At 35.2% G+C, this 27,207-nt stretch overlaps 1 protein-coding gene across 1 annotated transcript in view; it reads left to right on the top strand.

The window, feature by feature from the left end:
• The window catches only part of LOC111051086, a 111,656-nt gene extending 84,946 nt beyond the window's left edge, over positions 1-26,710 (top strand). The window contains exons 3-7 of the mRNA XM_039427941.1: positions 287-489; positions 17,718-17,853; positions 19,669-19,802; positions 21,727-21,916; positions 22,902-26,710. Coding sequence (XP_039283875.1) covers positions 287-489; positions 17,718-17,853; positions 19,669-19,802; positions 21,727-21,916; positions 22,902-23,113 — 875 coding nt within the window. The 3' untranslated portion in view covers positions 23,114-26,710. The remainder of the gene's footprint in view (positions 1-286; positions 490-17,717; positions 17,854-19,668; positions 19,803-21,726; positions 21,917-22,901) is intronic.
• Positions 26,711-27,207: the final 497 nt, after the last annotated feature.

Raw genomic sequence — 27,207 nt, 5'->3', positions numbered from 1 at the left:
AAGGATTAAGTTATCAACATTTTGTTACTAACTTTGGTTTACTTTGGTTTAAATGCTGCTTTACTCTTCCAGACCACTAAATTGACCCTCTTCATTTGATCCAGACCACTTAACTGAACTAACGTGAGTGATGATGCAATAGAAGTATGTCATTACATGGCAGAGAAAAGAGAGTATATGAACTTGTTGATCCATTCTAGTAGTCCAAATACATCCGACTTGAATAACACCCAATATTATATTCAATGCTTTGAATGAAAATCACTCATTTTTGTTTTGTTGGCAGGTAGTTGGACATTCCACGTGGAGCTGCGTGCACCGCGCTACGTGTCACTGGGCAGCTCGGCCATCTTGAAATGTGACTACAGTGTGTCACACGAAATGGTGCACAAGGTTGAGTGGCTCAGGCATGGCAAGAAGATTTTTCAGTACGTAAAAGGCCGCCGACCTCCGTTCCGCAATTACACTATTCCCGGTGCTTACATGGATGTAAGTACCTAACTTTCCCAATTATTGTAGAATGCTATTAGAGAGTATTAACGAAGACAAAACAAATATTTTAACTAAATCTTATGTTTAATGACGTTTTTGAAGTTCGGTGTGCCAATCATTTCTACTCATTAGGAGATTTTCCTACTCACAACTTTTGAATAAGTTTTTTACTCTGCTGCATATCCATACTTTTACACTAATGAAATAAAACTTGAATTTTTAAAAACAGTCAGCTTGAAAATGTGATCTGTGTGGTCACGAAACCATGGTCCTGTACCAAATAAAACCTTGTAGAATTTGACAATATATGTGTGTTTTTATTTCATTATGGAATGGTTCTACAACATTGACTCAGTCAAATTTTTAAAAACACCTTATGAAGTGGAAATACACTTACAGTCTGATAATGACCCACACCAGGTCGAAACGATCGTCACTACCAATAGAAAGTCCATTTTCACTTCATAAGTGTTTTTAAAAATTCAAGCTTTTATGATTGTTCATGTTTGTGGACGTGTTTCATGTTTTTTGCCAATTACCGTACAGTCCGATGGCATGAAAATGATATCTATTGTGACGACTCGTTCCAGTGGCTACTTAAAAAAAACTAATTCTTTAAATCATATTGTGAAAATCAAGGCAGAGGCAGCAAAAAATCTCGAAATATAATAGTTATCAACATTACCGCTAGCTGATAACAATATCAAATTGAATCAGTCTCTTCCAGTAAACCAATTGAGTTCATATTGCTTATTATATTATTTATTCTATTAATTTGTAAAATTATTATATTAAAATCACATCTATAGGTTAAGGGAATGTTGTGGTAAACCTAACCTAAAACGTGCGAACGCTTAGAACACCAATATAGAGTCGAGATCGTTCAGACCTGCTTATTGTATAATATAATGTGTTGGCATGTTTATTTATAAATTATTATTTTTCGTTATTGTGTAGGAAAAAAGGAATCTATAATAATAAGCTAATCAAAATTATTAGCACAATAAATGAGTTTATTTTTGAAAAACAAATTATAAAAAAGATATAGTATTCTGATGTACAATAATAGCAAAAAGTTACAAATACTCTTTGTATGTAAGTCTACATTGACAAACGGTACTATTTAATTTTATTATATTCATTGTTTGAATTATCAACAAATAAATATTAAATAGAAGCGATCTCGCTAGATTTATTCCTCTTTGCACGAACAACCAATCAGAGGATAAAGAAAAGGATACCAAAATTTGAATTGTTGAGATGCAACATAGAATGTCGAGATCTCTGTTATTGTAATTTTATGTATTATTATTAATTCACCTACACTGTTGGAATTGAATTGTATTTTGAAATGATTGAATTATATTCATGTTTTAATGTATTTATTCGTCTTGTAAGTCAGGGAATTGAATGTAAACAAAGGAACCATTTTTCATAAAGATATGACGTGTGCATTACGTCACTCGGCTACAACCAATAGCAATCGTCCTATGCAAATTAGAAACAAAGAGATTCATAGAATTGAATTGTGAATTGAATTCGGAAGGAGAAGATTTAGGCTGTTCTAGCACTGACCTTGCCCTAGTCACACGTTTTGAGTAAACTTGCATTCTTGTTGAAAAATTTTATGTAAATTGTTTCTAACTGTTTATTAATTTGTGAATTTTAATGTTTATTGTAAAGTTCCTTTTTGTTTGTGGAGATAATAATTAACGTAAAATACCCGATTAAATCTACATGAATCGCAGAGTAATATACCAGCAACACGTTCTACTTGGAGGCCAGAAAATCCAGCACATGGCAGAAGAATAATTATTTGCGAACCAAGGAAAAAGGAAAACATAGTCGCGTGAGTGTTCTCGTAAATGTATTGGGGCCCCATCTACGATTCATGAGTGATATAAATTCTAGTGAAAATTAATGGTCATGACCAGATTGTAATCAGGGGAAATCCAACATTAATCCACATTATAATAATCATCATTAAATTAGATCAATTTATAATAATCTGTCTATCGATTAAGCTATTCCAAAGCAGAACTCACAACCCTGTAATTATTATTTTGACATACATCTTCTTTCAATTCTTGAATCATTATTAAATTGTAATCTGTACATGTCTGGTATTGTTAAACCAGAACACGTTATACTGATCATCATCATTAACTTTAAAGATTATTATTTACTATCTGCTTATCTTGAAAATTGTCAATATATTGAAATAACTGAGCATATCTTCCAGTTCGTTTCTTGTCTGAAAACCTTGATATCGTCTTTGACACGTTACCATTGGTATTGTGATAGACCTCATATGGTCAGTGTAACAAGTCGGGAAATTAATTGAGTGGAAGGTTGTGGATGGTTGCTAATGTATCAGTGGATCACTGCGGGATTAATAAATATAATTCTGCTTACATTTGCTTTTACATTGGTCACTGTCGGCAGCTTAGCTTATAATTTCCAGACTAAATTAATCAGTGTATGCGGCATTTCACAGGATTTAAGTCAATGTAATCCAACACTGATAGGATTAGATTCTGTACTCGAACCCCTTTCCGGAAATTATATTTACTTAATAAAGTATTCATCATCAATTCTGATAGCGGTAAGAGGCACAATCATACATGGATTTGTGATCTATATCTTTGTTCGGGTTGCATTGGCTCTTTATCGGAACAACAACCAGGTAATAATTTTAAGATCGCTTTATTCAAGCTCAATATTATTGGAACACTCCAATCCTACATCTGGGATAAACTACAGATCTCTCCACCAATTAAATAAATTCTCAGGTCTGATATTATACAGAGGGGCATATATTCGTGCACCCCTAAAAGTGAGCACTTTCATAAAATTATCTATTTTTTTGTGGTCCATGCCCTCCCTGGAGCTAGGATCACCACACTATCTAATCTATCTATCTATCTATCTAATTGCAATAGAATTCTTTGTCCAATCTGTGTTATCATAAATACAAGTGGTATAACACATTCAGGTCATGATTTTATGGGAAGAGTGAGAGGTCCTGCAAATAGGGATCAGCAAGCAGCAACTTACCTAATTCACGAGGACAGGCTATGACAGAAATAGTATGTACTATGCCCACTGATTCGTCAATTTTGAATTCAGTTGGAATTTTATTGACCTCCAGTAACTTAAGTCTGAAATTGAACATGTATGAAATTGAACTAGTGAATGAAATGGAGGTCACTGTATGACCGACCAATTTGATATCTTGTAGAATTGCAATGACAGAGCCTTGGCAGAGTAGTTTCATTACTTGGCTTGCACTATAAGCAAATAGCAAGACTCTGCTAGAAACAGTTGCAGCTGCTGCGAATGGTGAGTGGTTGATGGTGGGTGGTTGTGGGGTGTGGGGTGTGGGTTGTGGCGAGAGGATGGACAGAGCCCTGTGCAAACAGTGTCGTATAAATTCTCGGGCAGCCCTTGTTATTGCTTGGTCTTGTCTATGTCCACATGGTTTGTTACAACACCACTTCATTTTGCCAAGCTCCGTCACCCACGTATCTTCCTCCCACTACATTCTCTCCAACATAATTATTTTTTTTCTACGTTCTTTCTTTTCCTTCGTCTCCGTGACTTTTTTTCTAAGGATGATACCTAAGCTTTAGGTGAGTTCCGAACCATAGAGAGGCGATTTTCAAACTCATATAATGTTTTCTTACTTTCTCTTTTTCTTTTCCATTCTTGTTCATTTGGAATAAGATTTGTTTTTTTTTTTTGTTTCTCACCCAAGCAGGTTCTGTAACCTTTGGGTCATTATCCACGAAATGTTAATTATCGAAATTATTACACTGTAGACTAAGATTCATTCGAGCATTTTCAAGTGAGCGTTGGAATGTATATGCTTATGCTAAGGGTAGATTAAATGAATGTAATAATTTCTAATGAATGTATTATGTCTTATGATGGATAATAATAAACTTGAAACTTGATATGATATTTAGGAAGGTAGCAGGGGCATGGATCTTGACTTATATCCTAACTTAGGCTATAAGTGCGACCACAGAGTTGGCTTTTCTAAAAGCCAACATTTCTTGAGTCTTCATTTACATCAACGCCGAATTTATTCCTCATATTTTTCAATAATTATGATCATGTTTTTCTCACTTGATTTACTTCTTATCACTTTATTTTTACTTATATTCTTTCTTCCCATTAATTATTTCTATATTCCGTTATTCCACTTGTCTCTTAAATAGTTTTGTACTACCAATAAGCTTATGTCTCTCCTGCCACCTCTTGTTTTTTATTATTTTTTAGTCAATCTCTCGTGTTTCCTGTAAATTTTTGCTGACTGTTCTTAGATCACTTCCTCATCGTTTCGCTACTCATTAAATTATTTATTAAAGTTCCAGAGCCCCTAATTGCTTTTTCTTTTTTCTTTTTTTCTCTCACATGACACTTTATTTTCCTTACCAATTCTTCTTTCTCTATCTTTCACATTCATAGTTTCCAAATTTTTTTCTCCTTAGTTTAATAAGCAATCTTCACACATTTCTACCTTTTTATTTCTTTTCCCGCTTCCCTGTTTCCTCCATTCCTCTTAGTCACCATCTCTCTTCCCCTTTATTCAATCTTGCCGCTCCATCACGCTTCTTTTTATCTTTCTCATTCTTATTCCATCTCTTTTCTGTTCCTAGATATTACTCCTTCATTATTGAAATCCATAGTATAATATAGTTTTCCCTTTCTCCACTCTAATTTCTCTTCTGTCTTTCCTGTTACATCATTTTAATCTATTCTTATTTCTTATGAACTATTCCACTTCAGAATTCTTTCTCGAAGGTATTTTGCTACACTATTTCACATTGAAGCTATTTCGTTCTTCTCACATTCTCCAACTTCGTCATCGCATATCCACTCTTATTCTCTCCCACATATTCTGTTCTTGACCTCTCATGCCCAGGTGAAAAGGTAGCTAGTAGCATCCAGAACTGCTCAAACACAACCTGGTCACGTTTTTCCTGTGTGAGGACGCTCGTGAAAGTTGGTATGTGCTCCCGTTCTTGACTCATACACTCTAGAGAAATTTCTCCAACAGATTAAATCTGGTCAAGAGAGCAACAACTATGGCTGGCACTAGAGCTAGAGCAGGAGAGTTCGAGCTAGAGCTAGATCTATATGACTGGCACTAGAGCGAATGAGCTGGAGAGTTCGAGAAAATGTGTTTTGTTGATCAATGATAAGCGTTAAGAGGATATCATGAATATCACGTAATTGTGATAGAATATAATACAAACGTGGCAATATTACAGGAGGAGATATTGACAATTCATTGAATGTTTTTTTCATCCAGAGATGACGTGAATTCAAATTGGGTTTGATTAATTTTTACAATACATACAATATAAATCTGAAATCAGAATGCTTATTCTTTGATTATTGTTCAATTTTTCAATTCTCTTCATCGTGAGTCTGTTGTGTCCAAGGAGGTTAAATGATTATATAAAGTTCAAAGTGATTTAATAAAAAGAAAGAAGTCAGTTATAGATTAAGATATTTCGAGAATCAAATAATCGTGATGGAGAGAATGTGAAAAACATCAGGTTATCCAATCAAATCTTATTGAATATAAGTTCCCACACCAATCATAATTCATAACTCTGCTTTTACCTCTTTTAAATCTTGATTTATAGAATCGATTTTCTCTTTTTATAAGATACTGGAGAGTGAGAAAAACTTCAAGAGAGACAAGAAATCAGTTCTAGGGATGAGCTCAGGTTGAAAAGACGAAAAATCTGGCAATAAATTTCACTGGAGCAAACTAATTGCTAGGATTAATGCTGGACAGGCAGCTGTATTAAGGACTACAAGGATAAAGCTCCTCCTCTGCGAGTCTTAATGAGCGTTCTTACGTATAAGTTCAAACGTGTAGCAAGCTAGAGCTCAGTCACACACACTCATGTACCACACATACACACAAGCACATATGCTCACTACGGTGGTTGATTATGTAAATGACTCAATTCAAAACACATCCATTGCCTGGAATTAAGTTTGTTGGAGCAGAAATGGAACTGAACAATAACAAGGTTCATGCCACTCGGAAAATTGGAGAGAGAATTTTCTCCAGGATTGTGGAATTTAACGTAGTTGGAAGTGACTTAATTGGGTTGCTGGGTTAATCATAAGGTTGACTTTGAATACGATAGTGTAGCTGCAATGAAACTGTTATTGCTAAGATCGACATACAGTGATGGATCAGGTCCATAATAGGTTCTAACATACAGTATAACTATTAGAAATTATTATATAACTATTAGAAATATTCTTATTAGAAATTGCAGTTAACCAACAGCTGGAATTTAATTTCTGTATTATATTATATCAAAGAATACCAACTTGGTTTTTGGACAGTTTCATTCTTCAAATTTCCTTCTACTATTTTAGTTCTTTGGTCAATATTTGCAGTAGCAGAAGTCCTTAGTTGTATTTATATAGCTTTCATTAGTGAAAATAATTACCATACAGGAACTCAACTATGTATCGAATGCATTCTCACATTCTTTGTTCCATCACTATCATTAAATTATGAAATGCGGAGCTCTAGTTCACCACTTCTAGTGGAAGCGCAACCTGAATACCGCGAGAAATTCCTGAAGAATTCAACAGAAAGTAGGTTTTCAAATATAAATTCATGCTGTACTATTTTAGTGGTTTAGTGCGAGCAGTGGAGTCAGGATAGTTGCGGATGTACAGTGTACAGAGAGGCAAGACCTGTGGGATGGCTATTATGGGATTCCACGCTGAGGCTTCCACAATAAGCCCTTCGTTTCCCTCCCACCACCGAACACAGGGTCACCCTCACCATCCCTCAACAACAGGTCTCGCCCGATCGATGCTTCCCGCACTTTTCCCGGCTGCAAAACACTTTTTCAAACGACGCACAACTTTGCCAAGCCAGCATTTTTTCAACTCCAAAAACTATTAACTTGTTCATGTTGAATGTCGAACTGGCACTTGATATAATTATGAATTCCATCCGTCCATTATTCAATCAATGATTCATTTGAGAATCATTGGAGTAATCCTCTGTTTAGGTTCTACTTTTAGAACATGAATCAATCAGGTAAACATTTCAGCACATTTTTTGTAGCTTTTTTTATAAGAATCGGTAAATGAAGAAAATTGGTGAAAATTATCATTATTATTGATAGTATTATAATAATAAGTAAAACTTAGAACAAGTTTCATCTTTCAAACGTGATATTGATGACTATCGATGCATAGAAGTCCCCTTTTCTATATGTATTCGTGTCTTTGAGTCTTTTATAAACCGTAATATTATATTGCTCCTGTTCCGGAAGTAGTATTTTCTCATCTTCAATCTTCCAATAGAATATTATGAGTTCCATTTTTGTGGTGAACCTCACATCCTGTAAAAATACTTGCAAAGCCTTAATCACCTGCACCAAAAGAATTTGACATTCTTTCATGACTCGTCCAACTCAAAGGGCCTTTTGTAACTATCACACTCATGATAAAATCTTATTTAATTCATCCTCTGTTCATGTGTGCATTTGTTTATAACTGAGAGTAAAAATCATCATTAACCGAATTGTTTGGACAAAGCACTGACTTATAAAATTGAATGAAGCAAAGTCAGTTCAAGTCAACTTCACAAAGGACTTCAATATATTCCCTAGACACTCAATGGGAATATTGTATCCTACTCCAACACTGGAAAGTATCTAGGCATGACGCTGGATGCCAAACTTCGATGGAAGGAGGATGTAAATAAGAAGAAAAGAGATTAACTTGGCATCAAATTCAAGAAAACGCACTGGCTACTTGGGAGGACATCGAAGTTGTTGATTTATAACAAACTAGCCGTCAGGCTCGCTTCGCTCGCCCCCGACTGGATCGTCCAGAAATAAAAATCAGCGGGCTCGCCTCGCTCGCCTGCATTTTTCATTTGAGCATGATTCATTCCATCGAAAAGTCAATATTAAATAGCCTTTAAAATTAGAGATAGGAATGACGTGGAGAATTGAGAACTGAAAATCGCAAAAAACGCTTATTTTGGGCGTATCTTTGGCGTTATTTCAAATTCCTTCTAACACAACACTATTACACCCCAGCTGAGCTTCTGTAGTAAATTTGAACATAATCTGTTCATTTGTTCTCGATAAAGCTGAGAAAGCGCAAAAAACGCTGGAAAAACATAGATTTTGGACGTATATTTGGCGTTATTTCAAATTTCTTCTAACACAACATTATTACACCCTAGCTTAGCTTCTGTACTAAATTTGAACAATTTCTGTTCATTTGTTCTCGATAAATCTGAGAAAAAGCGAAAAAAGCTGATTTTGGGCGTATCTTCTAACTAACTTTTGTTATTGCAAATTCCTTCTAACACAAGATTATTACACCCTAGCTGAGCTTCTGTATTAAATTTGAACATTTTCTGTTCATTTGTTCTCGATAAAACTGAGAAAACGCTAAAAAAACGCTGGAAAAACGCAGATTTTGGGCGTATCTTTGGAAATTTTTCCAAATCCGTTCTTAGTGCGCCTCTAAAGGGCCAATTGAACATACCTACCAAATTTAAACGTTTTTGGTCCAGTAGATTTTTAGTTCTGCGAGTGAGTGAGTGAGTGAGTGAGTCAGTCAGTCAGTGAGTGAGTGCCATTTCGCTTTTATATAAATAGATTTCTTTTCTACAAGCAGATTCTCAAGCCGGTGTGGAAATAACTCTGGGGCTGCACTGAACCATCAAATGTTGACATCATCCAGCGCTTCCAGGATGAAATACTCAGGAGTTGTGTGGACGCTCCTTGGTACATCAGGAATTCTGAATTCCACCGCGACCTGGGAGTGGCGACAGTCATTAGTGAAATCCAAATATTTGCGGAAAAACTTGAAGAAAGACTCAATCAAAATGTGAACGTGGAAGCAATCCAGCTGCTCAACGTGCATAGAATGACAAGACTTCAACGCAGAAAGCCGCACAAATTAGTTTAGTGCTAGTGTTCATATGGAAGTGTAAAAGCAGACTAAGCTTTTATGTTGAAAATAAATTCCAATTCAATCCCTGACCAATAAAGAAGACTGAACCAATGATTTTCACCTGCACAATCAATATTGTCATCAATTTAAGTCAAGCTAGAATAGCTTATCAGTCTTGAAATAGGGGCTATGAAAATCATGAAAGAAAAAATTAACCGAATTCAGAATCCTCTGCAAAATTTGTGTATTACCTGGACACGCCTGCCCCTATTACTGCACTGTTTTTGAAATATGAGATCCAATAGATAGATGAATATTTGAAAATTGATAGATGAATGCCTTTATTTCGAAAGTGAGCGAAGTGCTCGCGAGGTTGAGTCTTTTCTTCCACTTCGCCCACGATGACTCTAGGGTATTTTATATTTTGGACAACCCTCCTGATTTTCTATACCCTAGGATAAGAATATATGAGCAATGGATGTCAACACTCCATTCAATTCAACATCAAATAAATAAATCTATAAAAAAAATATAAAACTTTATCTATTCATAACATCAAAATGCGTTCTAAAAGTCGATTCGATAACGCGCTAGATTCGGAATCCACTCCAGCTAAGATAAATTTCACGATACCTACCTTGGGTAGCATCGCGATCATTCTGGATAGTAAATGGAAAAACTGACAAAGACAGTGGGTGTCAATTGTTTCTTCACTTCGTTCCTTTCTCTGGCAATAAAGAACAAAGAATTCAGTCATTTGTCAGCGTTACTGCATTCAACTGCCATTCCACAATTGAGAGCCACGTCTCACCGATCCCTCTACAGTCGCTATCTATTGCTCGCTTGGGCATAGAAGATCGACAGAGAAAGAAAGAGAAAGATTTAGGGGGTGAGAGGGATACAGGAATTCTCTGTGTTCATAGAGAGACTATGAGAGTGAAACCGGTAGAATCAGGAACTCTTTGGGAGAAATCAATCGAATTAATGTCCCAGATGGAGAGAGCCAAAGTAGCAGAGTCCATCCGTCACTAGTAAACAATCCCACGCTCGCAATTGTACGATTTAATCCGATAAAGTTCATTTGAAAAGCTTCTAAATCACTCCAACTGAGAGTCCAGGCCGTCAAAACACTATCTTTGAGCAATTCTATTCAGCTCTTTTGAATTCAAGTGCTCAATTCTTCCTTAAATTCGATTTACTGTAAATATTGAATCAAATATATTCCAGTAGTTTCTCAAGTTTTGTTTCTTTCTTAGAACAGGTCAATAAAGTTCTCATTTGGTATACAAGTTCAGCTCAGTGATAAAGAGTTAAAAAGGTCTTAAATGTTACCCAGATGAAATCATCTCATTTTTATCCTCTTGTATGATAATTTTTTGATGCAGTTGATAAGCTCAGCCAATAATGAACTTGCAAAAACCTGTGAAAAAAATTACCTCCTCTGCTCTGTGATTCTACTACACTCATTGCACCACGTTTAGAAGTTCGACAACATTTTTGAAGCACGTTCAAAACTTGTCAATAATTCCACTTGTTGCAATATTTGCAGCATTTGGCTTTCCACTGACCGCTCACCGTCAAGATACGTTAGGCTATTTCAAACAACAGCTAATTTGCCTTTTGTACTTCTGAACTCAACAAAACGCCTACAGTAGTTCACAGATTTTCACGTGCATGTCTGAGTCCCTTTGAAAATGTTTCATGTCACTCGCAGAACACTGGCAATTTAGAGATTACAACTTTTTCAGTCGAAAACTTATCCCTGTTTCTCCGATTATTTTCTGTTTCTGATTCCAAAATCCGCATTTAGGACATTCAAAAAATCATTCTGGATTCATCTATCATCAAGACTTCTCCAATTTTTCTTATTCATTTATTGTATAAGACACTATAATCATAATAGACCATGGAGGAAAAACTAAGCAGAGCCTGTACTATTTCTCTCCAAAAAGTTTGATAGAATGTTAATGCTGTCCAAATTATTATAAGGTTATGAAATCACACACTGCTTCGCCTATTGGTTTTCATTCCAGGAATATATGATTTGAAAATTTGTTATTCTGAAGATTGACGTAATAGATCAAATGAATCACATTTAATACCATTATTCAATTTTAAACTGTATTGATAATGATTCACTGGTCAACTGACACTGACAACTGGTCAACTGAAAAAACTATGCATTCTAATTTCAGAGTTAATTTATCTGCAGATCAGAGGCGCTTCGGTGTTTCATAACAGTCTGACGTCAATAACATCATGAATATTTTGAGAACAACATTATTTCATGATTGTAAGCATTCCTCAACTTGATTATTGTTATTCATCAAATATTAAATAATCTCCTAACCAATATTGATTCAAGATCTTTCTGCTTCAAGGTGCTCGTGGATTCCATACCAGGAGATGATAATAGCACAGACTATGGTATAAGGGTATGATCACATTGGATGAACGTATGTGCAAGTACTCGTGTGGTCATGCATGGCCAAACGCGCACATGAGAAATAAAATCTGGAAAAAGACATAGTAACACCCACACTGAACGCGTGCATTCCCTGGTGGCGTTCAGAGTGAGCATCTACATTCAATTCACAATGTGTTTTCAGATGTTGTTCCTCATTTGCACGCTTGATTATTCATCTCAATGCGGGCACTTGCACATCCGTGCATCCAATTTGATCATATCGTAATACTATAATCTGTAATATTATCAATGGTAATCAGGCATCATTTTCTGAATGTTTTCCGCTCTGAGTTTACCACCTAATTTGATCACATCCTTATTATCACTTATAATAATCAAATCTTTCTCATACGGACTATTTCTACTCTCTTTTAAAAAATCGTAGCTTTAAAAATAATATTTTTCATTTGATCGAGCAATTAACAATAAATAATTTTCAGTACTATAAGAGTTGGTGATTGTTAGGATTAATGAGGGTCGATGATGAGCTCAGAATATAATTCAGAGAAGAGAAAAATGAATCATAATCTGTAATTGGTAAATCCTTCTAGAGATTTAGAACGAAAAATGCATCTAACTTTATTAATTGCTCGGGAATAATCTCTCTCAAACATTTTCCACAGACTTATATTCGATTCTTTTTTCTTCAGCACAAGGGAATGCAAATTGTATTAAACCACTGTACTTTCATCATATCAGTGCGATAGGATGAGTGGAGCGGATCGGGGTGGAAGATGAAAATAATCGCCAGTTAGAAAGAAAGAGTGAGCACGATAAACCATTTGGGGTTGCTTATCTGTACCAGTACGCGTATTTCCCTTCCTCCTTCTATAGCAGCGCCACGAGCTAGTAGACCTCCATTTTAATTATCACACCGTAGAGAGAAGAATAAGAAGAACGGAAAAGGTTGGTTGCATTAGTGCTCGGTTTATTATTCCTTAACGACTATTCGCCTCTTTTTTCGCAGTTGGCCGCCATTGCCGCCCTTATCACAGTCATCCCTTATCACAATCATTCAAAACAAACAACAGCTCCACAAAATAATAGACTGAGCATTTTGTTGATGTTGTTTTTTTGGGTACCACGGCTGAAATGGTAATATTTTCAGGTAGAATCTCCACCAATGTAATAACAATGATAATTCTCTTGAATCTGGTTTTGTTCTGCAAAGGTATTCTGCTATCTGGAAGGAGATTCCATGCTCAGTACCTTCAAGTGCATTTCATAGCCATTCCCAAACGACTCCGCCATAAGTGATCTAAATTTGAGTTGGAGGTGGGTAGGGAATATATCGATGGACGGATATTGGAGAAGCTCAGTCATGTTCAAATTTGATTATTGAATCTTAATATAGTTAGTCAAAGCAATAAATAGATTAAGATTATCAATCAACATTTGCACAGACTTTACTATCTCTTCCTTCATACTATACTCACAATAGTCATAGTCTATCAGAACTTTAAGAAAACTATGCATTTCATTAGAAAAATGTAACACAGGAATTACCGGACATTTATTGAGCCTTTTTGGGTCGTAAGGGGATATAGATATCGCGGGTAGATAGTTGAGCCTATCATATTGGCCATTATATAGATTGTCACAGATAAGTAGTGATGATTTAATCATCTGACTGAGAAGAGGTTGATTAAATTTCATATTCACTGCTCAACATATCCAGCCGCTGGCCTGAGCTCAAACTTGTCCTAAGCAAGGGTTATGAAAATAATATGAGCAATGGAAGTGGTAGAATCGAGATGGGAGGATGCAGCAAATGACGGCAAAAAACCTAACGGTTGCCATAAATTGCCATTAAATCTAGCTCATCTACCTTCCTCAAATGCCAAATTTTATAAAATTGTGGTTTCTCACGTGTTTGTAATCTATCGTTCAAGTTAAGTTTATTCTCGACATGACTACATGATTCAAAGATGATACAAGATGCAGGATGTTTATAATGCATGGATGCAGGGAGTCCATTATAACAGACATTATTCTTGTATTTTCCCAGAATATCCATTCAAGAAACGTATGGAGCAATAATAACATGAATGTGATTTGATTATGATAGCATAATACTGTGCAGTCTTTGAAGAGAATACCGAACCTGAAGATCGATATTCAAACGAGAAGGTGAAGGGATGAGATGGATATAATGGATAAATTGATAATTGAGATTATGAGAGCAAAAGGAGTTCGATGGAAAATCGGAATAAATTGATTAGAATAGAGAAGTTATTGATGAATTCATGGTCAATACATTAGGAGTAACAGATGAGTTGGTAGTGGAAATGGGTCGAAGTATAGTGAAGGAATATTGCAATTGCACAGTGCGAATGAATGAGAAGAAATGATGATAGAGGAGCAAGATTAAGAGGTAGAGAAGAGAGTTCCAATAATTGATGCTCTCCCAGCGGAGTGTGTCCATTGATGTATTAGCGCATAAAAAGAAGTCATAAGAGAACTGCTAACTGCAAACAGCAACAGTACAGACAGCTCATTATTTTCGTTTCTTTGTTGGCGGCTGTCCATGCTTTCCCAGTAGCTCTTTATTTGCAAGCACGCCCTCCCATCCCTTCTGGCTCATTTGTCAAGTGCCTGGTGCTCTATCATTGCATGCTCCATGGTGCATCCTCTCCTCTCAACCATATACGACGAGTAAAGGCGAAAAAAACTACTAGATTCCAGCTCAGCTGTAGTTAGTCATTTGTGTATCACTGGTGCAGTCAGACTATCATCAATTATTATTATTATCATGGACCGTTCAGTTTTCTTCCTTCGGAAAACTCAATTCATCAATAAAGAATTTCAAGGTTTCGTTGATAAACTTGATTTACAGAGTGAGTCATATGAATGGGAACCCTTCAATAAGTTGGAGACTGTTGTAGATATAATACTGTAACTTTCAGGATAAGTTATTGGTCGAATACTCTACCTTTTGACGTACGACTGAATTTCAACACCTTATAAGGGGTGACTTAGGAGTTGTAACTGGAATATTTTAAATGTGAACACCTATTGTGTGGTACATTATTTTAAAGGTCTTTCTATAACAAAAAAGAAATGAGGAGTTTCTTTTTTTTAAGAAATGAGGGGTTGTAAGATGATGAACTACAAAACGGTTTTTACATTCAAAATATTCGAATTACTGATACGTTATATCTGAGACAAATAATTCAACGCTATCTTCACATGCTAAGCCATTCCATCCATCTTTTTTCCTATTATATACAAAACTGACGATAGATATAATATTCTAGCGAAGGAAAAAATGCTCAAAATAATTGGGGGCTACTGGAAAACAAACATGATATATGAACAAATTCTCTTTCAGTCCTCATTATAATACGCGATCTATCATCTCATTCTATCAGTATTATTGCTACATGTGACTAAGTGAAACAAACATGAAACTTCCAAAATGAATTCATCAGGCAGACACTTTCGTTCACTTGCTGTGAAGGATTCTAGATAGTTGAACGTGTTTGGATTTGGAATAACATACATGCCATGCCATGTCACATTTCAATCATCTTCCACTACCACCAGGATAGAGAAGCGTACCTTTTCTCTTGAACAGATAATGCTCATTATAAAATTCGTAGAAGATATTTATTTATTCAAGTAGAATAACCATATTATATTGGGCCTCTCTAATAAACTTTATTTTGACTCATATCTGTGTGTAGATACAATCTGTCCTAATGCATTTATTGTACGAGAGAGGCATTTGATTATTTACATTTTTCAGTGAATGGAAATGGGGAGGATCAACATTATGAACTATGATTAATGTTTTTAGAAATAAATTATATTGTTAACCGTTATAATATTGCACTGCAAAGAGCTGGCGATCAATTTGGTTCTTCTTCTTATTGTGCCTGTCCGCTTCGAACATGGGCGATCAACATGGCGATTTCCACTTTATCCACGGCAATACGAAATATTTCTATGGAGCTTTTTCCACACCAGGATCGGATGTTGTTTAGCCAAGAAATTCTTCTTCTAAAGAGGGCCCCTCTTTCCAAAAATCTTTCCTTGGAGAATCACCTGTAATAGAGAATATCTTACGTCGTTTCTCATTACATGTCCCAGATACTGAATCTTTTTTGCATTTGATGGTGGTGATTATCTCAAAGTCTTTCCCCATTCTCCTTAGAACCTCAATGTTTGTTATGCGATCAGTCCATGGTATCCTCAGAATCCTTCTGTATGCCCACATCTCGAATGAAACAAGTCTTTTACTAATGGCCTCATTCACAGTCCAGGACTGCACCATATAATAGGACTGTAAACACATAACATCTGAGCATTTTTATCTTCGTTTCTCTTTCTGAGTAGTAAAGATATCTAATCTAAGTATTTCTAATTTCTATTTATTCCATTTTTGTTGGTTTTTGTTAGTGAATACAGATTTCTTTTGCATTGTATGAGTGAAAACAAAACTCGAGCAACAGCTGGTTCCGACTCCTTTTCTATCCCCTCTATTCGAAATCTAGATAATTATTCTCGCTTGTCATAAATACTATGGGTTCTCATAGACTCAATTTTCATATAACACGTTCAAGAACGGATGTTGAACATGACTGCAAGTGTGTTCACTGCCCTATCATTTGTGGCAGTTTATGATAAGATGTAGTGCATTTGCACAGAGTTGCATGTGTTGGGCCATTAAATTCAACGTTCGCTTGCCCCGCTGAGCTCAGCATGGGTTCTAGTTCAGTACCCCCTTCGTTGCACAATATGTTTTCCTCTTTCATATATTTATTACAGTAGTTTCTTTTTTCCTACCAATATGAGCTGAGCAATATCCAATACTGTATTGTGTCCAGGATGGTGGGCTAAAACAGAAAGTTGATGCATGAATTGAATAGAGTGAATCGATCAAGAGATCTAAAAGAAAGAAATTTAAATCTTCTTCAGTAATATTGATTACTTGAAATAAGGAGGCACTAACAATATTGTTCCAGAAATTCTTGATAATTTTGGAATTTTGTTTGTTCAATAAAGGATGAATTTATAGGAGAACACAATATCATGAAGAGAATAATTTGTAGATATTCCTAACTCCAAATCAGTGAATCGGGAGTACAACCAGTCGACTGATTCAATCACTAAATGACATCTATCATTTCACTCATTTCATCCTTTTACGAGAAAATTCTATTGCCACTAAAATCTATTTTCCGTCGAACACTTTTCCCCACATCACTTGCTCCGTAACCACAACCAAACCACGAAAATCAATTTTTCACATTTTCCTTTGTCATCTATCTCCTTTCTCGACTGTACCACCTTTAGACAGCATGATGTGCCACCTATTTCCCGAGTTTTCTTTTCTCTCGCACAGCTTCATAACTTTCTCCAGCACTCCCGTTCAATTCATTTCCTCCTAGCAGACTCTCACTACTTCTTGGTCTCCATGTTTGGGCTTTTGAAACCCCCACTGAGCTCGTGCACCTATTCAACGCTCGCAGTTTATTGTTGGCCTGGATTCGCAGTCCCCTTCTTATCAGGTCGAGCCTACACAATGCTTTCTCAGTTTCCGCTTTTGAAATAATGTCAACAACTTGTTGCGATCCATGCCCATGTGCATGAATACACAGTCACCTCCTCCTCCTACTCCTCCTCCTTCACCTCTACCGCCTCTTCCATCCCTTCCCAGTATTCCAACTCCTCTCATCATCCTCCTCCTCCAACTCTTATACATTTTCAAACATGATTCAGGTGGAAAATCCATCTTCCCCAAATAAATCTTAAAACAAATTATAATGTTTTTTTGTTTCAGTGGTTGAGCAGCAACGAGCGGCAGTTGTGTTTGCGCAATTTGGACTTCGAAGCGTCGAGTGTGTACTCATGTGAGGTGACAACTGAAACGCCCATTTACACAAAGCCTTCCGAAGAACGAGAGATGACAGTAGTCCGTTAGTTTTTTTCAATTTTCAAGTTTTCCAACTAGCATTATTTATTCACTTGTGGAGTTTTGTTCAGAAAAAAATGTAGAAAAACTTTAATTTCATTCGACAGTGATTGAATAATTGTTTTCAACGAGAATATTACTTTAATTTGACGAATCATCAAATAATATAGATTATCTCACGTATATCATGAACCTTATTTGCCTGCCCGCTAGAATGTAGGAAAACATTCTCCGATCATTCTTCTGTAGCAACATTTGGGTATATAATATATATCCATATATATTGCAAAGCAATGAGTAGAAATGTTTTTGGTGTAAAGATTCATGTTAACTACATTCATGGAACTACTTATCCAATTCCAATGTGATCATTACCATTAAAATTCTTGTCTCTAGCAGCTTTATTGAAATCAAAAAATACTTGATTGAGTTCTTTGAAATCTTCAGAGTTTCAAGAAATATACTCTGAAACATTTCCTTTTTTGTCAAGCTTGGTGAGACGTTTTTGTTCTTGGGAAAAATTCAACAAATTTGCAACCGTTATGTTCTTTGAGAATATTATCGAGACTCAACTTATTTCAATGGTCTTAAGAAGTATGCACACTGAGCAAACACTTCATAGCAAAGGAATTCTATTCGGGAATGAAGCAACTAGGTGATTCCATTTCTCACGTCCCGCTGCATTCTCCCTTATTGCATTTCTGTGAGATTTATATGCGGAACGTGTAGCATTTACACAGTGGTACCAACCCTGAAGAAGGACGACCAATGTTGTAATGTTTGAAATTCTCTGGTGATGTAGCACTTCTCTCTTCTTCGTCTTTTGCAGACTCTTTGTCTCTTTCTCCTCTCTTCCCTCTCGTCACCATTTTTCTAACTCCCACATTTTCATACTCAGCCTTCCCCGCCTCATCTTTATCTTGCGCTCTTATAAGTCATGCTTCATTCTCGAGTGCATAGCCCCTATTATATTTCACCAATCTCTCTTGACTTCACGGTGTTGATAGCTGGCAGAGCATAAATTTCTAGAAAAAAGATATTGAATTTGAGAGTCCATAAAGCCTTGATTCAGCTCTTTACACCGTAACACACACAGAAATTGCTCATTGTAGAATCAATTCATCAATTAGAACAGAAGCTTTAAGGTATTGTGTTCTTCATCTTTTCTGTGACACTTCTCACAGCGTGGGTTTTGCATTTGGAAAATCAATGCCGATTCTGAATAATACTTCATGGTGCGGCAGCAGACAAAAAATATTCAATCTTCACCGCGCCATCTATGGTATTCATCTTTTCTAACAAGACCGAACTCTATCCAACCATAATATGTTCCATCTTTCTTTGTTAAAGATATGTTGATTGTTTGTGTGGGTTGGTGGAGGACGTCTTTCCGGGATTCTATATCAATACTTCATCTCTCCAATAAAATTCTATGATTAAACTTTCTATACTATATTACTTGATCATTCCTGTAAGCATAGTTAATCCTCATTGAATATCCTTATGAATTTAGTATGGTTTCAATTTTCGTAGACCCAGTAATAAATAAGATTCCTGTGCAGCAATGTCTCACAAGCCAGGAGGAAGCTCTTAAAGACTTTGAGTAGACTAATCTGCAAAAATGATTGGGGTACAATGATTGGATTCAAAAAAGCAAAGTTTGCAAATCCTTTGATTGAAAAGTATAATGATCCAATATATTACATAAAATATACAGTTTAGCAGTCTCTATTATTCTAGTCTCTATTTTTATATGTTAGAGTCTCACATTTTTAAGAAAACTATATTTCCATTGAATAAATTGTTTCCGTTTTCCCAGAAAGTCAAATGGAAGATCCACGAATATCGTTCAGAAAGCCGACCTACTCGGTGGGAGACTGGATAGAGGTGAATTGCACTTCGGCTCCAGCCAATCCCACGCCGCATGTCACTTGGTTGCTGAATGGAAAACAGGTAAGACAGGACCATCAATATTCAGCTGAATATTCTTGAAAGTTATTTTTGAAGAGAAATATTATCATCGATGGAGAGTGGATGATTAATAAGTATTCAATTTTGAATTGATAATGTAGATTACGCTTTTCACTTCAGTATTCTAATTTATTTATGATTTATGATGGCATGAGATAAGCAGGTATTGGGATTATATTTTCTTATTAATTTCAAATTATCAAAGGACAAACTGTGTGAACTTAGTTCGACAATCTTTTAGTCGCATACCCTATGTGCAGTTAGCATCACCGATAGCGGTGGGGAGGAATGGTCCAACTTAGCTCTATAACTCTGTGAGTGTGTCCGCTCTAATTGCCAAACAAGTGTTAGCTGTAAACGTGGGCTACGTATCGAACACTGAATCATTTCATTTCGAGGAACAGGCTGTGTGAGAATTTGCATTTGGAAATCGCAAACCGGGCTGGAATTGGAATTATTTCGAAACATTTTAGGGTTCTGGGTTGTTTATTTTGCACTTTCAACGCAAAATAAAGCTGAACTAGTGTTGGCTTCCCGAAAAACGCTGTACTTAGAAAATTTTGGTTGAGTGGAACTTGTTCTTTGTTTCATATAAGAATCTTCTTCCAACATATATTTCTGGTAAGGTTTTATTCAATACAATAATTATACATTTCGAACCTCCTAGGATCCTGCTGTTTAATTTCTAGTCTCAAATTATAATGCTCCTCATCAAATCAACAGGGTTACCCACTGCTTCTCCCTCACTCTTGAGATCCAGGAATAAAACAGAACGAATGAAGAATTTGTATACTCATGGACTGGAAATTCAATACAAATAAATAGAGAAGAATGCTTCCAGTCGGTAACAAACCAGATCGAATCCTATCCCTGCAAATCCTGTCGAATTTTATTCAGTAGCGTGTAGAGCTGCTTTACTTAGGTGTAAAGTAGAGGCTGCTTAGCATATCCTACATGCGATGGTGCGAGATCCATTTGATCATAATGCACTCATCGATTCGGGTACAGTTCCTATATACTATATACACCCTAGATTCAGTGCAAATAAAACTTCCATCAGTTTCTTCCTGGAAAGCTTGGTTTACTTCCAAAGATCCTTCTCATAAATTGATATGTTTTTGGGGTAAATGATAAAAATGAAGAATGTATGAATATTGATGGAAGAATTACTGAATTCAAAATGTAAACGTTTTAATCACAACTCCAATATTTTGGTTCATGTGAAAAGTTTCATTTTCAATTAATTTACTATTTTGCTATACTGTTTAGTCTCCGAACCTTGAACGCCCAACGTGACATAATGCATTGTGTATGTTGTGCCGAGTTTTCTACACTGAAAATTATTCAAATACAGTACAATCGTCCTCTATTTTCTAGCGCGCGAAACTTATGGCACGGTGGCATATTGCATCAAATTAGATCCCATGGGAATTACATACCTACTTTTTCTAGCGCGCGAAACTTATGGCATGAGGGCATATTGCATCAAATTAGATCCCATGGGAATTACATACCAACTTTCTTTCGCAATTAACTCATGGAGTGATACTGCTATGAAATAATCCTATATCATTCATTCAATTCAGTGGAAATATATCTTTCAAATCTATCAACGAGTATTAAAGTACAAAGTTCGTTACTCGTACACAATTTGGACTAGTGTGATTTTCCATATTTAATGGTAGAAAGTTTTCTCCAGTTCATTTTTGAAAGTGATTAGTCCCTCAAATTGGAGTCATCATTGGAATCACATCAATATTTTGTTTGAATTGTGAAAATATTTGAGTCAATAGATAATCAGACTAATTGAATGCCCATGGAACCCAGGACACATCATTTGAATCATAATGTATCACAATGAAGATCTACATCTAGATTTTTTTTGCAATTCATCCTCGCTTTCTAGGTGGAGAAGGACGCGTTGAAGTCATTCAAACAGAAGCGAACTTCTTCTGTGACCACGCAGCTGAGGTTTCAGATCCAGGAAGACCATCGTGAACAGCTGGAGCTCACCTGTCTGGCCACCATTCCGAACTTTCTGGGTCATGACGCCACCAACACTGAATATGCTGACCATAGGGCACAAAGCATAGCCAGTAAGTACATTTTCCGCATTATTTTATTCAATTTCATTTCAAAAGATCGCTCAAATACTGTAGAATCTATTTTTCATACTGATTTGTATGTATGTGTAGTGGATCAAGAGCAGTATTCGATAAGAGATATTATTTACTGCTGTCAGAGACAAGAGAATGTGATCAATGTCACAATCTTACATTCTATACTTTCTGAATGTAGTGGCATAGAGGAGAAATGTTTTCAAGGGAGAGGAGAAATTTTTTTAGTGCTGAGAGAGGAGTCTATTCTCAAGAATATTGTTCTGTAATCAGACGTGAGGAACGCCTCCATCTCCCCCCTATAATAACTGAAATCTTGAAGAAATTTCTGTGTGAAAACAAGAGAATAATAGATTCATCTTGAACGCAGACATATTTTCAAAGAATAGATGAGCTGAACTCTGCAGTTCAGATTCTCTCATTCTGTAACTCACAATCTCACAAGAGAACAAATAAAGGATGTTCTGAGCTGAATCTTTAATAATTCATTATCCTATCTTTCTTCAATGGTTAACCATCAAATATTTATAATATGTTTGTCAGAAAGCTCCAACTAATCACTGATTTTATTTCTTGTTCCTCATTCCTCCTCAAAAAGTTTAAGCTATTTATTTTCCATAAATACAGTACATAATGTAACAATATACTTCAATAATTTCTCCATAAGAACACACACTCTTTAATAGTGGCTATCATGAAGTTATTACATACCAATATCGTATCTCTCAATGTTGAATCTACGATACGCCGGTTTGAAATGAATAGATTTATTCACATTGGGAGATACGTTGACTAGTTCTTTCAAAAGACGTATTTCTAGCTACCCTACGTTGGTTTGTGATAGCAATCAGGATGAAAGGATAAACAGCAGACTACCTGATTCTGCAATCTCATTCATCTACTATTTGTTTTTCAGAAATCTTCTATTTGATACTGGTGAGTGATTCTCGTAATTTGTTGACAGTTGAGGTGAAGTCGCCACCACCTGAGTTGAACACCATCTCCGATCACAGCAGGAGTGGCAGCAGTCGAATCTCCTCCATCCCTCTACTGCAATGCATCGTTTCATCGTTGCTCATGCTTGCACCATACGCCAGTCAACTTTTGCCAACAAATCATCGAATTGCTATTCGGCAGCTAGTCTATAATAACAATTCGCCGTCGAGTTCCATTTAAAACCTTTGAATTTGTCATTGACATTTCAATTTGACGAATTTTCACCTACTTGTTTTGTACGGTACGGGCCTATTTTTATATTTATACTATATGCGGAAACTTTTGAATGATTAACTCATATCTCATAAAATGTAAATTATTTAAAAAAAACTTTAAAACAATTATTTTCGAATTGGATAAATTATTCGCATTTTGTTGCTTCATTTAAAGTAGCTTTCACTGACTCAGATAACAATCACCCCCCCCCCTCCCATCAAAGTAGATCGCTCCTTTTATGAAAGTTGATCAGTGAATAATTGATTTCAGCCTCACCGATTATTATTTTTACATGGATAATTGTTGGGCAAGTGGTGGGTGAGATCACGGTTAATTAGCTGGTCTACTTTTTTGAGTTGTGAGTAGGCTACTGTTGCAGAATTTTCTCTTTTAAAATAATGGGGATGAATAATACTTTCCGGTATTATGAATTTATTGTCTAAGAAATCATGCACTCGTTGCTTTATATACAGTGAGCTGACACAACTGCGATACCTTTGTCAAAGCAACTCCACTATCATGTTCTTCTTTTTAGAGCTATTTTTCGAATACTATCATCATTCAATTGGAATAGTTTTGTTCGTAGATCATGAGGTTCTATAATTGAAGATGGATGAGGTTGTATTTTGTTTATAAGTCAGTTGAAATTTATTTTCTTAAGAAGTTCTATGTACTACTGGGTGGATTAAACTGATTGAACGGAACAAAAGGATTGTATGTTTTTGTACAGTCTCATATAAATGAGATGAGATTTCCAAGTAAATTGTATAATAATCATCACAAAAGACTCCAATGTAGGCTTTATAGTCTTATTACTCTAAACATATCCAATGCCTAAGCAATGATTCTTCTTGGTGTATTTTAAATGGCTGTGATCTAGGTATGCAAATCCGATAGGATTAAATGTTTTATCTCTCCTTATAGTATATTATTCAAAGTATGTTTCATAATATATTGATTAAGACCAATCCATCGTTTAGTCTTATGAACTAGTAATTATTAAGTCTCGTGCTGAGATATCAGCCAATATTCAATGCAGTAGGCTACTGAGTTGCATAGATAGAATTCATCAACTGAGATTTCCAAGATCTGCTAAATGCATAAAGGTAATTAATTCTTTGAGCTTCAAGGTTCTGATTCATAATTTATTATTGATGACAGTGCTACCCTTTGATGGTTTAATACAATATTATTATTCATTGAGTATGTTATTGAATCAATTAATCCAGATGTGAAAACCTTCTCATTGTGAACATAATGTATATATTTTATCTGAATCGTTGTGATATGTGTACATATTTTGTAAATAATCACGTTCAATATATTACTAAAATTTACAGAAAATTAATAATTTTGATGCGACTTAGACCACTGCAGAAAACCCAGAATTTGTTATCATAGTATTAATTTATTGATGTGTAATTCTGGCCTGAATTATTATTCAAATACAATCTCTTCGCATTAATTGAAGGGAATTTTTATATCTCTATGGAATATCATGATATATAATCATCATAATGAAGGATTAAAGATCTAATTTTGATGCAACTTGGACCACTGCAAAGAACCCAGAATTTGTTATCATAGTATTAATTTATTGATGTGTAATTCTGGCCTGAATTATTATTCAAATACAATCTCTTCGCATTAGTTGAAGGGAATTTTTATATTTCTAGGGAATATCATGATATATATTCATTATAATGAAGGATTGGAGATCCAAAAATTAAGAAATGCGGAGTTCATGATGATCAATTACCGAATTTGAAACGCAAGGTATACTTGATATGCATTGCCTGTTGTAAGGAAAAAATACATTGCCTATGATAGCAAAATAGAAAATAAATTTGGACCTATAAATGTATGTCTCCTATTTGAAGATGTTGGGAGAAAAATCACCCACCCCTTGATGATTAAACTCACATCAATTTCATCCCTTATGATTCACGAATATCAGAGAGTTACCACAGATCTCTAAATAAATTCGTTTGATCTCGATCAGAATTAGATATTTTCCCTAAAACTGATGGCATCCACACAACTTTGTTATTAGACCACAATAACTCAGTCAATATTACGTATTTACGGTTTCCCATTATTCATTGATGAAGAGTCCTATTCATTTATTTGGAAGCTGTATTGAGATGGGTTTTTACTTTCATCTGGCGAAGAAGAAAAATTGAGGGTTGAAACTGAGAGGAAAAAGAGATAATGGATTGGTCAGAGTAAAGCTACGTGAAGAATTCCGATACAGGCTCTTGGAGCGGATGGATGCAATAAAGTATTATACCGTATCTCATTCCTGTCCCTTTTTATACTCCCTACAAAGATAAAGAAGAATGTAAGTTTCTAGAGCTGATCAAAGCGTGAGAAGAAAATTTCTTCAATAGCACCGCAAAAACAATATCACACAAAGGATGTGTTGAATATTTCACATGATCGGATGATTTTTTTTCAATTCAAGGTTTAGGATTTTTTGAGGTGGAATGTTTCGTTTGTGAAACTACGGACAAGTTTGCTTATCTATGGGCACAAGTCATGTTTAGTTCGATGAAAATATACTTATTTTATACTTAAGTTATTTTTGGGGAAGAAAATTATTGCTAACAGAAATAATCTATAAACAACAAATTGCAACTTTTCTAGCCAACAGCCTAGAAGAGTTGACTGCAGCTCATATCATTATTATGAGCTTACACACCTTACTTCCCATGCTTAATGAATCCTTGTAAGAAAATCTCAGCTTAATACTGGTTGAAAATTCTTGAGGAGCTATCTTCTCCAGAAAATAATGCTTCATTCAAATCCTTCCAATATACGAGTAATCATTGTTATTTATTATTGATCTCCATTGATACATAATTGATAAATATTCACTAATTCAAAGCACTCCTATTCTACAGCTAACAAAATTGCAAAATTCAAAACATACTCAGCTTAGTAAATCAATACGAATTGAAGAAAATGGCAGATATTTCTTCGACTGTCACTTCAATTCAATTGTTTTCGAAAGCAGCTTTAAGAATAAACTATCAGCTCTCGTGCCATACCTGAGCTTCGAATTCTTCCTGTATATGCTATGTGGTTCCTCCAATGTGAATCAAACACTATATAAAACACCAAATAAGAAGAAAATAGTCTAAAAAACTTCTGAAAATTCTGAGAAATATAGAAATTCATACATTAATATTTAAACAATTTTGAAAATATTTTCAAATGCTCAATCTATTTCTTCAACTACTTGCTGTCAATAAAGCTTTATTGTAATGATTCTACCGATTAACTTTTGATCTTCCAAAAAATATACATCTATGATACTTATTTTGTGAATATTATATTAAGTGGATGTCAAATGACTAAGTAAATTTATGGAGTAAAATTGTAATTGTTATTATTGTTTTAAATATTCACACTTAATCTCTGTATATAAAAATGTCACCAATCTATGTTTATTATTCTACTTAAATTGATATCGATGTTGAAACTTATTGAATGTTAATTTTCATTGTATTACACAAATAATGTTGTTTGTAAATAAAGAGTAACTTATTTATTATAAATGTGTTGTGAGAGGATCAAACAACCTGAACCATACTCCATCCCCATAATATTTTTTTTTGCCTTTATAAGAATAGTGATATTTTATTTCTATTTCCAACATTCAAATGCTGTATAATATGGAATGAGTGCTTCCAAATCATTTTATACATGGAATGAGACTATGTAAGAACGCGAAAATTGAAACGAGAGATAATTGAAAAATGAGAGCTCACTGAATTCCCCTCATCAAGCTTGTCATTAGGCTTGAATGAAGCCATTAGTGGCTTTCAAATAATGTAGACCTTATCCATCGTTAAAATTGTTGATGACGATCTCTCTTCATACTCATTCTGGACTATTTCAAAGTCAAAGATTTTGTTTGAATTTCCGTAAGAAAATTCTTTCTGGGGAAAAAGGAAATTAGAGAATTAATATTTCATAAGAACTGAGATGTAAGATCAAATATTCCAACCTCATCTTCATTCAGATGCTCAATATCCTTCTGAATGATTCTCTTT

This window comes from Nilaparvata lugens, chromosome 5 (genome assembly GCF_014356525.2).
Source record: "Nilaparvata lugens isolate BPH chromosome 5, ASM1435652v1, whole genome shotgun sequence".
Classification (NCBI taxonomy): domain Eukaryota; kingdom Metazoa; phylum Arthropoda; class Insecta; order Hemiptera; family Delphacidae; genus Nilaparvata; species Nilaparvata lugens.
Note: the sequence above shows the minus strand (reverse complement) of the source record. Positions and strands in the feature narration are given on the sequence as shown.